Here is a 16,824-nt window from a genome sequence, read left to right as displayed (position 1 = left end):
CCAAAGAAATCTCAGGGTTGATCTCCTTCAGAATGGACTGGTTGGATCTCCTTGCAGTCCAAGGGATTCTCAAGAGTCTTCTCAAACACCACTGTTCAAAAGCATCAGTTCTTCGGCACTCAGCCTTCTTCACAGTCCAACTCTCACATTCATACATGACCACTGGAAAAACCATAGCCTTGACTAGATGGACCTTAGTCGACAAAATAATGTCTCTGCTTCTAGGTTGGTCATAACTTTTCTTCCAAGGAGTAAGCGTCTTTTAATTTCATGGCTGCAATCACCATCTGCAGTGATTTTGGAGCCCCCCAAAATAAAGTCTGACACTGTTTCTACTGTTTGCCCCATCTATTTCCCATGAAGTGATGGGAGCAGATGCCACTGCACAATAATGTAGAATGGAAGAGATTGTGGCACAAGTAAAATGAATCACCACCAACCACACCAAAGGCCAGTCTTCTTCCAAAGAAGGTGATGATGTATATGTGGTGGTATTGGAAAGGAATCCTCTATTAAGAGAGTATATTCCAGAAAACCAAATGATAATTCTAACAAGTACTGTTCACCATTAGATCAACTGAAAGCAGCACTTAAGGAAAAACATTCAGAATTAATCCAACAAAAATGCATAATCTTCCATCAGGATAATACAAGACCACATACATCTTTGTAGGCCAGGCAAAAACTGCGACAGTTTGGCTAGTTCTGATTCATTAACTGCATTTACCAGACTTTGCAGTTTCAGCTTTCCATTCATTTAAATCTTTACAAAATTCTCTTAATGGAAAAAATTTAAATTCCCTGGAAAACTATAAAACACAGTTGGAATACTTCTTTGCTTGGAAAGATAAAGTTATGGGAAGAGGGAATTATGAAGTTGCCTGAAAACGGCAGAAGGTAGTGGAACAAAATGATGAATATGCTGTTCAATAAAGTTCTTGGTGAACATGAAAAATGTCTTTTATTTTGACTTAAAAACCAAAGGAACTTTCTGGCCAACCCAACAGAATGTGATTAGACTGGGTTCACACAGGTAATCCACAATAGTCCAGCTTAACTTCACCATCCCGAGATTCTTAACCTTAATCACATCTGTGAGATCCCTTTTGCCAGGTAAAGTAACACATTCATGGTTCCAGGGATTTGGGTGAGACCTCTGAGGGTTCACTATTCTGCCACCTCCCCAATATCATATCACATCCCTTTCACGCTGTCTTAGAGGTTTTGTCAGGAAGCAGAATTCAGCTCCCCTCCCTACAGGTACCCAAGTTGCTCTTCCTCTCTGTTCATATTCACTACATCATGGTGGTAGAAATGTTTAAAAATATAGACACAAATGGACAAAGTCAGGTAAAAGGGAGACAACTTTCAGTCTTATCACTTAATGGGTATCTCCTCAGCTAGTTCAGGGATGAATGGGCACTATTTCTGGGAGAGAGGAAAACCCAGAGCACTGAGTGAAGTTCTCACCAGTCCTGATTCCTCCCTTTCGATCTTAGAGTTTCTGGCCCTCAGGATGGTGAGCGAGGACCAGCAGTGTGCTGGGTGGCTGGAAGTTTTCTACAACGGGACCTGGGGCAGTGTCTGCCGCAGCCCCATGGAAGACATCACTGTGTCTATCATCTGCAGTCAGCTTGGCTGTGGGGACAGCGGAACCCTCAACTCTTCTGTTGCTCTTAGAGAAGGTTTTAGACCTCGGTGGGTAGATGGAATCCGGTGTCGGAACACGGATACTTCTCTCTGGCAGTGTCCATCTAACCATTGGAATTATACTTCATGTTCTCCAAAGGAGGAAGCCTACATCTCATGTGCAGGTGAATTACTATCTGTTTCTGTGTCTGTCTTAAACCCATAGAATGATAATAGTGAGATTTTATATTTTCATATTTAAGTAATTAATTTAGGTCTACAAAATGAAGTTAAGGCCAGTACAGTTAAGTCAATCAATGGTGTCCGACCCCTTGCAACTCATTGGACTGAAGCTTGCCAGGCTTCCCTGTCCATCACCAACTTCTGGAGCACACTCAAACTCATGTCCATTGTGTCAGTGATGCCATCCAGTCAGCTCATCCTCTGTCATCCTCTTCTGTTCCAGCCTTCAATCTTTCCCAGCATCAGGGTTTTTTCTAATGAATCAGTTCTTCACTTCAGGTAGCCAAAGTATTTGTGTTTCAGCTTCAGCATCCGTCCTTCCAATGAATATTCAGGACTCATTTCCTTTAGGATGGACAGATTGGATCTCCTTGCTATTCAAGGGACTCTCAAGAGTCTTCTCCCAAATAAAAAAAAAAAAAAAAAAAGAGTTTTCTCCAACACCACAGTTCAAAAGCATCAATTCTTTGCCACTCAGCTTTCTTTACATTCCAACTCTCACATCCATACATGAATACTGGGAAAACCATAACTTTGACTAGATGGACTTTTGTTGGTAAAGTAATGTCTCTGCTTTTAATATGCTTTCTAGGTTGGTCATAGCTTTTCTTCCAAGGAGTAAGCAACTTTTAACTTCATGGCTGCAGTCACCAAATGCAGTGATATTGGAGCCCAGAAAAATAAAGGTTGTCACTGTTTCCATTGTTTCCCCATCTATTTGCCATGAAGTGGTGGGACCGGATGCCATGATCTTAGTTTTCTGAATGCTGAGTTTTAAGCCAACTTTTTCACTCTCCTCTTTCACTTTCAAGAGGCTCTTTAGTTCGTCTTTGCTTTCTGCCATAAGGGTGGTGTCATCTGTGTATCTAAGGTTATTGATATTTTCCCGGCAATCTTGATTCCAGCTTGTGCTTCTTCCTGCCTGGCATTTCACATTATGTACTCTGCATATAAGTTAAATAAGCAGGTTGACAATATACAGCCTTGATGTACTCCTTTCCCAATTTGGAACCAGTCTGTTGTTCCATGTCCAGTTCTAACTGTTGCTTCCTCACCTGCATACAGATTTCTCAGGAGGCAAGTTAGGTGGTATGATATTCCCATCTCTTTCAGAATTTCCTACAATTTGTTGTGATCCACACAGTCAAAGGCTTTGGCATAGTCAATAAAGCAAAAGTAGGTATTTTTCTGGAACTTTATTGCTTTTTCGATGATCCAATGGATGTTGAATATTTGATCTCTGGTTCTTCTGCCTTTTCTAAATCCAGCTTGAACATCTGGAAGTACCCGGTTCATGTACTGTTCAAGCCTGGACTGAAAAATTTTGTGCATTACTTTGCTAGGGTGTGAGATGAGTGCAATTCTTTGGCAATGCCTTTTCCTTTTCTTTGGGATTGGAATGCTGACTGATCTTTTCCAGTCCTGTGCTCACTGCTGAGTTTTCCAAATTTGCTGCATATTGAGTGCAGCACTTTCACAGCATCATCTTTTAGGATTTGAAATAGCTCAAGTGGAATTTCATCACCTCCACTAGCTTTGTTCGTAGTGATGCTTCCTAAGGCCCACTTTGCATTCCAAGAAGTCTGGTTCTAGGTGAGTGATCACACCGTCGTGGTTTCTGGGTCATGAAGGTCTTTTTTGTATAGTTCTTCTGTGTATTCTAGCCAGCTCTTCTTAATATCTTCTGCTTCTGTTAAGTCCAGTGCTTTCTCTTGGCAGATGGTCGACACTAAAATCAGACTGATAATATTCTTTGCAGCCAAAGATGGAGAAGCTCTATACAGTCAGCAAAAACAAGACCAGGAGCTGACTGTAGCTCAGATCATGAATTCCTTGTTGCCAAATTCAGACTTAAATTGAAGAAAGTGGAGAAAACTACTAGACCATTCATGTATGACCTAAATCAAATCCCTTATGACTATACAGTTGAAGTAAGAAATAGATTTAAGGGGCTAGATCTGAAAGAGAGAGTGCCTGAGGAACTATGGATGGAGGTTTGTGACATTGTACAGGAGACAGGAATCAAGACCGTCCCCAAGAAAAAGAAATGCAAAATATCAAAAGGGCTCTCTGGAGAGGCCTAACAAATAGCTGTGAAAAGAAGGGAAGTGAAAAGCAAAGGAGAAAGGTAAGATATACCCATTTGATTGCAGAGTTCCAAAGAATAGCAAGGAGAAATAAGGAAGCCTTCCTCAGTGATCAATGCAAAGAAATAGAGGAAAACAACAGAATGGGAAAGCCTAGAGATCTCTTCAAGAAAATTAAAGATACCAAGGGAAAATATCATGCAAAGATGGGCTCAATAAAGGACAGAAATGGTATGGACCTAACAGAAGCAGAAGATATTAAGAAGAGGTGTCAAGAATACACAAAGTTCAGTTCAATTCAGTCACTCAGTCGTGTCCGACTCTTTGCGACCCCGTGAATTGCAGCACTCCAGGCCTCCCTGTCCATCACCAACTCCCGGACTTCACTAAGATTCATGTCCATTGAGTCAGTGATGCCATCCAGCCATCTCATCCTCGGTCGTCCTTTCTTCTCCTGCCCCCAATCCCTCCCAGCATCAGGGTCTTTTCCAATGAGTCAACACTTCGCATGAGGTGGCCAAAGTACTGGAGTTTCAGCTTCAGCATCATTCCTTCCAAAGAAATCCTAGGGTTGATCTCCTTCAGAGTGGAGTGGTTGGATCGCCTTGTAGTCCAAGGGACTCTCAAGAGTCTTCTCCAACACCACAGTTCAAAAGCATCAATTCTTCGGTGCTCAGCCTTCTTCACAGTCTAACTCTCACATCCATACATGACCACAGGAAAAACCATAGCCTTGACTAGATGGACCTTAGTCGGCAAAGTAATGTCTCTGCTTTTGAATATGCTATCTAGGTTGGTCATAACTTTTCTTCCAAGGAGTAAGCGTCTTTTAATTTCATGGCTGCAATCACCATCTGCAGTGATTTTGGAGCCCCCCAAAATAAAGTCTGACACTGTTTCCACTGTTTGCCCCATCTATTTCCCATGAAGTGATGGGACCAGGTGCCATGATCTTCGTTTTCTGAATGTTGAGCTTTAAGCCAGCATTTTCACTCTCCTCATTTACTCTCATCAAGAGGCTTTTTATTTCCTCTTCACTTTCTGCCATAAGGGTGGTGTCATCTGCTTATCTGAGGTTATTGATATTTCTCCCAGCAATCTTGATTCCAGCTTGTGTTTCTTCCAGTCCAGTGTTTCTCCTGATGTACTCTGCATAGAAGTTAAATAAGCAGGGTGACAATATACAGCCTTGACATACTCCTTTTCCTATTTGGAACCAGTCTGTTGTTCCATGTCCAGTTCTAGCTGTTGGTTCCTGGCCTGCATACAGATTTCTCAAGAGGCAGGTCAGGTGGTCTGGTATTCCCATCTCTTTCAGAATTTTCCACAGTTTATTGTGATCCACACAGTCAAAGGCTTTGGCATAGTCAATAAAGCAGAAATAGATGTTTTTCTGGAACTCTCTTGCTTTTTCGATGATCCAGCAGATGTTGGCAATTTGATCTCTGGTTCCTCTGCCTTTTCTAAAACCAGCTTGAACATCAGGAAGTTCATGGTTCACGTATTGCTGAAGTCTGGCTTGGAGAATTTTGAGCATTACTTTACTAGCGTGTGAGATGAGTGCAATTATGCGGTAGTTTGAGCATTCTTTGGCATTGCCCTTCTTTGGGATTGGAATGAAAACTGCCCTTTTCCAGTCCTGTGGCCACAGCTGAGAAACAACTATGCAAAAAAGATCTTCACGACCCAGATAATCACCATAGTGTGATCACTCACCTTGAGCCAGACATCCTAAAATGTGAAGTCAGGTGTGCCTTAGGAAACATCACTACTAAAAAAGCTAGTGGAGGTGACGGAATTCCGGTTGAGCTATTTCAAATTCTAAAAGATGATGCTGTTAAAGTGCTGCAGTCAATATGTCAGCAAATTTGGAAAACTCAGCAGTGGCCACAGGACTGGAAAAGGTCTGTTTTCATTCCAATCCCAAAGAAAGGCAATGCCAAAGATTGCTCAAACTACCGCACAATTACACTCATCTCACACACTAGTAAACTAATGCTTAAAATTCTCCAAGTCAGGCTTCAGCAATATATGAACCGTGAACTTCCAGATGTTCAAGCTGGAGATTGGAAAGGCAGGGGAACCAGAGATCAAATTTCCAGCATCTGCTGGATCATGGAAAAAGCAGGAGAGTTCCAGAAAAACATCTATTTCTTCTTTATTGATTATGCCAAAGCCTTTGACTGTGTGGATCAAAATAAACTGTGGAAAATCGTGAAAGAGATGGGAATACCAGACCACCTGACCCACCTCTTAAGAAACCTGTATTCAGGTCAGGAAGCAACAGTTAGAACTGGAGATGGAACAACAGACTGGTTCAAATCGAGAAAGGAGTATGTCAAGTCTGTATGTTGTCACCCTGCTTATTTAACTTCTATGCAGAGTACATCATGAGAAATGCTGGGCTGGAAGAAGCACAAGCTGGAATCAAGATTGCTGGGAGAAATATCAATAACCTCAGATATGCAGATGACACCACCCTTGTAGCAGAAAATGAAGAAGAACTAAAGAGCCTCTTGATGAAAGTAAAAGAGGAGAGTGAAAAATTTGGCTTAAAGCTCAACATTCAGAAAACGAAGATCATGGCATATGGTCCCATCACTTCATGGGAAATGGATGAGGAAACAGTGGAAACAGTGGCTGACTTTATTTTTCCGAGCTCTAAAATCACTGCAGATGGTGATTGCAGCCATGAAATTAAAAGACGCTTACTGCTTTTGAACTGTGAAGTTGGAGAAGACTCTTGAGAGTCCCTTAGACTGCAAGGAGACCCAACCAGTCCACCCTAAAGGAGATCAGTCCTGGGTGTTCATTGGTAGGGCTGATGTTGAAGCTGAAACTCCAATACTTTGGTTACCTGATGTGAAGAGCTGCTAACTCATTTGAAAAGACCGTGATGCTGAAAGATTGAGGGCAGGAGGAGAAGGGGACGATAGAGGATGGGATGGTTTGATGGCTTCACCTACTCAATGCACATGGGTTTGGGTGGACTCCGGGAGTTGGTGATGGACTGGGAGGCCTGATGTGCTGTGGTTCATGGGGTCGCAAAGAGTCAGACATGGCTGAGGGACTGAACTGACTGACTGATAAGTCCATACCATTTCTGTCTTTTATTGTGCTCATTTTTGCATGAAATATTCCCTTAGTGTCTCTAATTTTTTTGAAGAAATATCTAGTCTTTCCAATTATATTGTTTTCCTCTATTTCTTTGCACTGATCACTGAGGAAGACTTTATCTCTCCTTGCTATTCTTTAGAACTCTTCACTTAAATAGGTATATCTTTCCTTTGCTCCTTTGCTTTTCATTTCTCTTCTTTTCACAGCTGTTTGTAAGGCCTCCTCAGACAGTCATTTTGCTTTTTTGCATTCCTTTTTCTTGGGGATGGACTTGATCATTGCCTTCTGTACAGTGTCACAAACTTCCATCCATAGTTCATCAGGCACTCTATCAGATCTAATCCCTTGAATCTATTTGCCACTTCTACTTTATAATCATAAGGGGTTTGATTTAGGCCATACCTGAATTGTCTAGTCATTTTCCCTACTGGGACTGAGCCAGAACTGTGTCTGTGTCTCCTGTGGAGGTGCAAGTCAGCAGTGCCCTGCTGCAGTGGCTCTCGGTGCAGCAGACCTGGTATGGCATAAGCCGTCTTGGAGGAGGTCACCATTACCCTGTCATAGAACCACAAGAAATTACACGGGCTGGGGAAACAGACTCTTGGAGGGCACAAACAAAACCTGTGTGCACCAGGATCCAGGAGAAAGGAGCAGTGACCCCACAACAGACTGATTCAGACATGCCCACGTGTGTCCAGGAATGTTCAGCAGAGGTGTGGGTTGGCGGTGGCCTGCTTCAAGGTCGGAGGCACTGAGTGCAGCAGTGGGTGCAGGGGACCTTTTGAAGGAAGTCACCATTATCTTCATGACCTCTATCATAGTTTGGCCTCAGGTGAAGCCACAGGAAGGAAACAGCCCCACCCATCAACAGCAAATTGGATGAAAGATTTACTGAACATGGCCCCACCCATCAGAACAAGACCCAGTTTCCCCCTCAGTCAGTCTCTCCCATCAGGAAGCTACCATTAGCCTCTTATCCCTATCCATCAGAGGACAGAAACAGGATGAAAAATACAATCAAAGAAAACTAACCAAACCAATCACATGGACCAGAGCCTTGTCTAGCTCTATGAAACTATGAGCTATGCCGTGTAGGGCCACCCAAGATTGACAGGTCATGGTGGAGAGTTCTGACAAAATGAAGGGAATGGCAAACCACTTGAGTATTCTTGCCTTGAGAACACCATGAACTGTATGAAAAGGCAAAAAGGTATGACAATGAAAGACGAACTCCACAGGTTGGTCGGTGCTCAATACACTACTGGAGAAGCTTGGAGAAATAACTCCAGAAAGAATGAAGAGACAGAGCCAAAAGGAAACAACACCCAGTTGTGATGTGATGGGTGATGGAAGTAAAGTTCAATGCTGTAAAGAGCCATATTGCATAGGAACCTGGAATGTTAGGTCCATGAATCAAGGCAAATTGGAAATGGTCAAACAGGAGATGGCAAGAGTGAACATTGACATTTTAGGAATCAGTGAACTAAAATGAACTGGAATGGGTGAATTTGACTCAGAAGTTAAGATGAAACTTTAATCCACATGTCCCAACACTATTTAAAAAAATTTGCAGTTGACATACAATTCACATAAGAGTATTAGTATTAGTTGCAGGTGTACAACATAATGTTTATGTATTTGTACATATCGGAAAATGTTGACTATCCTAAGTATAGTATAGCTACCAGCTTTTCTATGTTTATTTTTGACTGTGTTGTATCTTCCTTGCTGCACACAGTCTTTCTCTAGTTGTGCTGTGCAGGCTTCTCTTGTGGTGGAGCACTGGCTCCAGGGCACGAGGGCTTCAGGAGTTGCTGCACACAGGCTCAGTAGTTCTGGTTCGAGGGCTCCAGAGCACAGGCTTAGTAATTGTGGCACACAGTATTAGTTGCCCTGTGGCATGTAGGATCTTCTTGGGCCAGAGATCAAACCAGTGTCCCCTGCACTGCAAGGTGGATGGACCACTAGGGAAACCCTTACTTTTTTCTTGTGATGAGAACTTGTAAGGTGTACTTTGTTACCAACTTTCTAATATAAGATACAGTATTAACCCAGGTGATGCTAGTGGTAAAGAATCCCCTTGGCAATGCAGGAGACATAAGAGACGTGGGTTCCCTCCCTGGGTTGTGAAGATCCCCGGAGGAGGAAATGGCAACCCTACTCCAGTATTCTTGCCTGGGAAATCCCATGGATGGAGAAGCCTCTCAAGCTACAGTCCATGGGTCACAAACAGATGGACAAGACTGAGCATCCACACATGCACACATTAACTGTACTCCCCATACTGTACATTACATCCTCATGACATTAACCTTAGTGCTGGAAGTATGCTGTTGTTTAGCCACCAAGTTGTGTTCAACTCTTTTCCGCCCCATGGACTGTAGCTTGCCAGGCTCTTCTATCCGTGAGATTTCCCGGGCAAGAATACTGGAGTGGATTGCTATTTCCTTCAGGGGATCTTCCTGACCCAGAGACCAAACCTGCATCTACTGCATTTCTAGCAGTTTCCTTACCACCGAGCCACTGGGGAAACCCAGCAATGCCTACCTAATAGCAATGCTGTGTGGTAAATTAAATTTATTTTTAATATGCACTATTTATTATCACAAAACATTACCTTTAATTTATATTTGCTTTACTATTAATATCTCACTGATTAGCATGAAGCTAAAGGACTCCTATTTCATGAATTTTATTCATCTACACATTCATTCAATAAATACTTATTAAGCAACTATCATGGTGTTTAGAAAAGGTTCTCCATATACATACTAGTTGAATCTTGTTGAATGAGTGCACACAATATTTAGGCACTCTCCTAATAGAATCACAGGGTAACTAAGATATGCAAAGTCCTTCCTCTAGTGATACTTTAATTCAGGTAGGGTTTTTTTTTTTGTGTGTGTGTGTACACATTTGTAGATGTCTGTATGTCTGTTTTTACATTTGTTATTAGATGCAGGGAGTGATAAACCAGTAAATATTTAAAGTTATTTTAGAAGACTTTATGATAGCTTTCATTACCATTTTTATTTTTCTCTAGAATGTTTAAAATTTTCTTTTTTATTTATCAATCAGTTCAGTCACTCAGTCATGTCTGACTCTTTGTGACCCCATGGACTGCAGCATGCCAGGCTTCCCTGTCCATCATCAACTCCCGGAGACTGTTCAAACTCATGTCCATTGAGTCGGTGATACCATCCAACCATCTCATCCTCTGTTGTCCCCTTCTCCTCCTGCATTCAATCTTTCCCAGCATCAAGGTCTTTTCCAATGAGCCAATTCTTCCCATCAGGTGGTCAAAGTATTGGAGTTTCAGCTTCAGCATCAGTCTTTCCAATGAATATTCAGGACTGATTTCCTTTAGAATTGACTGGATCTCCTTGCAGTCCAAGGGACTCTTAAGAGTCTTCTCCAACACCACAGTTCAAAAGCATCAATTCTTCAGTGCTCAGCTTTCTTTATAGTCCATATCTCACATCCATACATGACTACTGGAAAAACCATAACTTTGACTAGACAGACCTTTGTCTGGCTTCCCTGGTGGCTCAGTGTTAAAGGATCTACCTTCCCGTGAAGGAGATGCCTGGTTGATTGATGGGTTGGGAAGATCCCCTGAAGAAGGAAATGGCGTAACTTACTCCAGTATTCTTGCCTGTGAAATCCCATGGACAGAGAAGCCTGGCAGACTACTGTCCATACAGTCGCAAGAGAGTTGGAAACGACTTGGTGACCCAAAAACAACAATGCAGAACTCTACAAATCAGAAGGTTAATACCAATAGGACTTGGGTAACATCAGCTGTCTCACACTACTCAGTGGAGTAATATTTCCTATTTTTGCCCATTTTCAACCTTATTATTCTTATTGCTGCTATAAGATACCAGACTCAGGTGCTTGCCAGAGTGCAAAAACTCCGTGTCTCAACCAGCAGGCTCTGCAGCCTCAATGGAGACTCAGGACCCGAAGACTCCTCATCCCTACCACCCCGTCCCAGGCCCCTACGCCCGCGTCAACCCCTCATTGTCTCCTTTCTCTCTCCTCAGGCAGCAGACAGCTCCGCCTGGTGGACGGGGGCGGTCCCTGCGCCGGGAGAGTGGAGATCCTTGACCAGGGCTCCTGGGGCACCATCTGTGATGACGGCTGGGACCTGGACGATGCCCGCGTGGTGTGCAGGCAGCTGGGCTGTGGAGGAGCCCTCAATGCCTTGCAATTTGCTGAATTAGGTCAGGGATCAGGGCCCATCTGGCTGGATGAACTGAACTGCGGAGGAAAGGAGTCCCACGTGTGGAGGTGCCCTTCCCAGGGCTGGGGGCGGCACGACTGTGGGCATGCAGAGGATGCTGGGATCGTCTGCTCAGGTACAGTCAGTGCATTGTCCATGGGCTGAGAAAGTAGAAAGTTCCAAGGAAGTTGGTGTCTGATCATGGATAGTCATAGAAGATGACTGAGTTAGGGAGGTCTAGACGTCTACCCGTCCTCCCTGAGGGCACGTTTATCTGTGAGGATGGGCTTCACTGCTTCCCTCTTGTCAGTCTCTGATACTTCTTCTCCAGTGATCTTACCTGACAGAGTTTAATCTATTATTTCCAATTATAATTGATCTTCACAATTTTTATATAATTTTTGGAAGAGTGAAATACTTGCAAATCACCACACACACACCCCTTTGCACAGTGAACCCATAGGAGGGAGGGACAAGAATGACGGTCCACCTCCCTGGGTGGAGTTGTTTCTGTAGTTACCCGATGACACGCTATTTTGCACTAGGTCAGTAGGAGTAGAGGGAGGCACAGGGGATATCATTAAACAAATCAGAAAGCAATTTAGGCATTTATGCCAAATTTCAAGTCTCCTTTGCAAATTTAAATGTAAATATTTATAGCCATTTGGCTAGTAGGACCAGAGAACTGTGGATGAAATGCTCTGAGCCATAGCTTCTCCTTCCATTGTTATTAGAAAAGATTCTTTGTCCATGTTTTCTTTTAAGACATCAGCATAAACCAAAACTTTGAAAGAACACTAGCTGTGCATTGACACATCAGTGGTAGAGATAATGAAATATTGATTCTGTGCTTTATAGTAAGAGATTATATAGTTTATACCTGATGATTTCAGTGATATAAGAGGATTACACTTGGGAGTTTATTTGATAGGAATAGAAGTAAGGGGACAAATATAATTTTTGAAGAACCTGGAAGAGAGTTATCATAGCTAGGAGTGATGGAAGGGCAATGGGAGCTGACAAAGTCACCTGTGGGGTTCTCTGAGCAGCACTGAAGGTCCAGGTGTGATGTGGAGGATGCTACGTGCGCCTAAGGACACAGGATGTCTGTACAGCAAGAGACCAGACAAGGATAAATCTGACCACAGTTTCATTTTGTCTTTATTGCAGTTCATTCATATAAATAAATGGCCCTCTTGAAGGGCAATTTCCCTTTCTTTGATTATCCAAGTCTCTCAAAAACATTTTGGAGGGCTTTAAACTGTCTACTTGTTTTTCTCCTGCACTTCTAAAAAGATAAGGGCATTGTTTTACTGTGACTTACATTCCCAACATTGGCCAAAATTCCTGAATATAACAGACTCTAAAAAGGTGCTTGTATTTGTAATAAACCACATGAAAATAGATTCTCAATATTACCTTCAAATAACATCCTCCTACTTAAATATCAGACCTCTGCAGAGGATTCAGATATGACTCCCTTGTAGCCTCTCCTCTCTCTCCATTTCATTTCCCAATCAGAGGTTCTATTTCTGGGCCTCTAGGAACCCACTCTCCTTGACCTTTGCTGCACCTTGATGGAAAGGTCACACTGATACCCTCTGGCTTTCAGAGGGGAATGGGCAGCCCAAGGGTCGAGGGCAGGTCTGGTCTTCCAGGAAGATACTTGATCTTTGTGGATCTCTGAGAGGCCACATCCCTCACCCAACAAGGATATTTCCTACACCTCAGGCCACACAGTGCTCTGTCCCAGTCAAACCAGTAGGAATCCGGAGTGATAGGTGAAGAACCAGAGGGTCCAGGGTCAGGTCAAGCTGAAGGTCAGAGGGCTGAGAGTTGGTCTGGGGGCAGATGCATCACAGCTACAGGGAGAAGAGAGGCCACCTTGGTCAGAGGGAGAGAAGTAAGGATGTGATTTACATGAACAATGATGAAAACCCACCAGGTTCCTCTTACTCTTATGGTTTCCTGGATAAAATCCAGCCCCAAAGCTATAACAGTGAGATTGCCTCTGGGACAAAGGGCCCTAAGCAGAAGCTGAGATACAGAAAATCAGGGCTCTCCCAGGCTCAGGCATATGGGCAGAGTCCTTTCCTAACAACCTGGCCCCTGAGGTCCCTCCTATGTCTCAGGTTGATGTTTCTTTTGCAAATGGACTAAACCTGGAAAATGGGGGCCAAAAGTGTTTCAGCACTATTTATTGAACAGTCTGTCTTCTCTAATGATATAAAATATCATCTTCTTCAAATACTAGATTTCTGTGCGTGTATGTCTTTGTGTCTGTTAGATATTTATATTCTGCCCCATTCTCTCTATTGTTATATAAGAACATGTTTGGTTTTATTATTTTTAATAACTTATCCCTTCACATCATCCTTCTAGTTCATAAATTTTCTTCCAATGTTCCCACACTTATTTTTCCATTTGAAAGCAAATATAAAGTAAAAAAGAAATAATAATAATTTGTTTTGGGAGACTATCCTGATGTGTATAAGACTTTTTTCTGAATATATTTGAGTGTCTAACATGTGTCAGGCTATCTACAATAACATGTAAGCAATATTTGTTCTTCCTAAATTCATAATCTGGTCGGATTAATACAGAAACTAACAAGGTGTTGAGTAAAAATTATTTAATTAGAAAGAGTAGCCTGTGACCGAACTCCCCATCAGACCAGTTTGATCTCTTTCAGTTTTATACTCCATCCACTCCCAGTTTAATTTATCATAGATCCCACCCACACTCCACTCATACAGAAGTTCTTCTGTTTCAGTGTCTCCTTTCCATCTATTTGTAGCTTTTACGATTGTTCTCTTTGTCTGTAGCTGGTAAAATGGGAAAGGGTAGCAGGGATAGGTGGCCAGATGGGAGGAGCGCAGTGGATAAAATCTGTCAAAAACTTGGACAAATATTTTCCTCAAGTCTATCTTTCATCCATATTGAAGTTTTTGCATTTGGAAATCTCTAAACTGCTCTCTTTCTCTCCCTCTCCTTTTTTTTTTTTTTTTACTGCATGCTAGCTGTTTCTCAAGAATCCAAATAGGAAAGGAATACGCAGTTAGCATATATGTAGGATTAAAATACATTAAATTATCATCATTTCTTAGTATTTGCTAAGATTCCCATGTCTTAGATCCCCATGTCTAGTAGAAAGTAATCAAACTCGGCTGATTTGCGTACTCCCACTGAAAACTCATTCTCTCCCTTGATAAATCCTAGGCTTTCAAGAAAGATGGCTAGGACCAGCCCCTCCCTCTTCTATGACTCTCTGAACTTTCTTAATATTCAGACTCATCTATGGACAACTTCTTTTCACAATCAAGTCACCTAAGAAATCCCAAGAATTTTTCATCATGAAGAATTATGAGAAATATATGTGAAATCATAATAAGCTTGTTATAATATACAAAAATCATAATAGACTGGTAGACTTGGTATGATGTCTAGCTTTCCTCCTGTGAGCCATAAGTCTGTCTACAGTCTAGCCTGAATTAATAGATATCCCACTATGAGGTCCCCTGTCTTCAGTGACTTGATTATTGGCTCCTGAGAGAAAACTGGCCAGAATTCTAGCTCCAGAAATCTCAGATGGCCTTCTAACCTTGTCTGGCTCTTAGTCCTCTAAACTATTGAATCCCATAAACCTATTTCACTCTGAGTTAGTTCTGCTCTGTGCTCAAGTCTGATGCCTGCTGCAGTGCAGTTTCCTTGGGTCTTGTCGTTTCCAGGTGCCTAGATGAGGAATTATCATCCTAATCAACCTCAAAATATACATTCTTACTGACTGCAAATTTTTCTGGGTTCTTTTTCATAAACTTGCTCATGAAAATATTAATACAATTCTGACCCTAACTGTCAAATTCTCTCTCCATGCTCCACTCCTAGAAATGAAACGCTTTCACATCCTTGCCTATGATGTGCTGTTTCCAATGCCAAGCAAGGACTATGAACACTCACAGGGTTTGTTGCTGCTGTTGATTATTCCCCTTAGGATTTGTGCGTCTGGCTGGAGGAGAAGGACCCTGCTCAGGGCGAGTAGAAGTGCATTCTGGAGAAGACTGGACCCCAGTGTCTGATGGAAACTTCACACTCCCCACTGCCCAGGTCATCTGTGCAGAGCTTCAGTGTGGCAAAGCTGTGTCTGTCCTGGGACATGGGCCCTTCAGAGAGTCAGATGGCCGGGTCTGGGCTGAAGAGTTCAGGTGTGAGGGGGAGGAGCCTGAGCTCTGGTCCTGCCCCAGAGCGCCCTGTCTAGGAGGCACATGTCACCACAGTGGAGCTGCTCAGGTTGTCTGTTCAGGTGAGATGCAGGTCAGGACTTGACCTCCCTGCACACTGTGTTCAAGTTTTTTTTTTTCCTCCCCCTTCTCTGTTCAGGTTTTTTAAAAAATGAGATTTTGCTGACATCCTGTCTTCTTCTACCAGTGTATGCAGAAGTCCGGCTCATGACAAACGGCTCCTCTCGGTGTGAGGGGCAGGTGGAGGTGAACATTTCTGGACGATGGAGAGCGCTCTGTGCCTCCCACTGGAGTCTGGCCAATGCCAATGTTGTCTGTCGTCAGCTCGGCTGTGGAGTGGCCATCTCCACCCCTAGAGGACCACGCTTTGTGGAAGGAGGAGATCAGATCTCAACAGTCCGATTTCACTGCTCGGGGGCTGAGTCCTTCTTATGGACGTGCCCTGTGACTGCCCTGGGTGGTCTTGATTGTTCCCATGGCAACACGGCCTCTGTGATCTGCTCAGGTAAGAGAGGGGGGAAAGGCTACTGGTACTCGTGGAGTGAAATGTTCCCAAGAGCAGAAAGTGAAGGAAACATGGCTTCAAAAATCAGATATTTCATGGTGAAATATGCTTCTTCTCATTATTCATTCATTTTTCAGGTCAGGGCAAGAAATGTGAAAGGGAATAATATATTTTTAAGCAACATTATTATTTACAAATAATCATAGAAAACAATGTACAAACAATAAGTGTAGACCTCAGTCATGATCCCCAACCCAGATAAGCCAAGAGAACACTCCCAGCACTACAGAGTCACTGTTGCCTCCCAGTAACTATGTCCTGTGTCCTCTCCAGTGAAAACAGTTTAACTTCTACTATCATAGAATATTCACTGGAAGGACTGATGCTGAAACTGAAGCTCCAGTATTTTGGTCTTCTGACGTGGATAGATGACTTGTTGGAAAAGTCTCTGAATCTGGGAAAGATTGAGGGCAGAAGGAGAAGAGGGTGTCAGAGGATGAGATGGCTAGATGGCATTACTGATGCAATGAACATGAACTTGGGCAAACTCCAGGAGATGGTGAGGGACAGGGAGGCCGGGCATGCTGCAGTCCATGGGGTCGCAAAGGTTGGACATGACTGGGCAGTTGGACAACAACAATAACAACAACCATAGGATATTTTATTGATTTTTGAACTTTATATAAAATCGTGCAGTATGTTTCTTGTGTGTCTCACTTCCTTGACTCAACATTATGTTTGGGATTCACTCATGATGTTGTTTATAGCAGCTGACTATTC

At 42.8% G+C, this 16,824-nt stretch overlaps 1 protein-coding gene across 1 annotated transcript in view; it reads left to right on the top strand.

Moving 5' to 3' along the window:
* Positions 1-16,824, top strand: part of LOC128048720 (antigen WC1.1-like) — a 54,775-nt gene that overhangs the window by 26,135 nt on the left and 11,816 nt on the right. Inside the window, exons 7-10 of the mRNA XM_052641147.1 lie at positions 1,500-1,814; positions 11,123-11,437; positions 15,293-15,601; positions 15,727-16,044. Coding sequence (XP_052497107.1) covers positions 1,500-1,814; positions 11,123-11,437; positions 15,293-15,601; positions 15,727-16,044 — 1,257 coding nt within the window. The remainder of the gene's footprint in view (positions 1-1,499; positions 1,815-11,122; positions 11,438-15,292; positions 15,602-15,726; positions 16,045-16,824) is intronic.

Source organism: Budorcas taxicolor, chromosome 5 (assembly GCF_023091745.1).
Source record: "Budorcas taxicolor isolate Tak-1 chromosome 5, Takin1.1, whole genome shotgun sequence".
Taxonomy (NCBI): domain Eukaryota; kingdom Metazoa; phylum Chordata; class Mammalia; order Artiodactyla; family Bovidae; genus Budorcas; species Budorcas taxicolor.
Note: the sequence above shows the minus strand (reverse complement) of the source record. Positions and strands in the feature narration are given on the sequence as shown.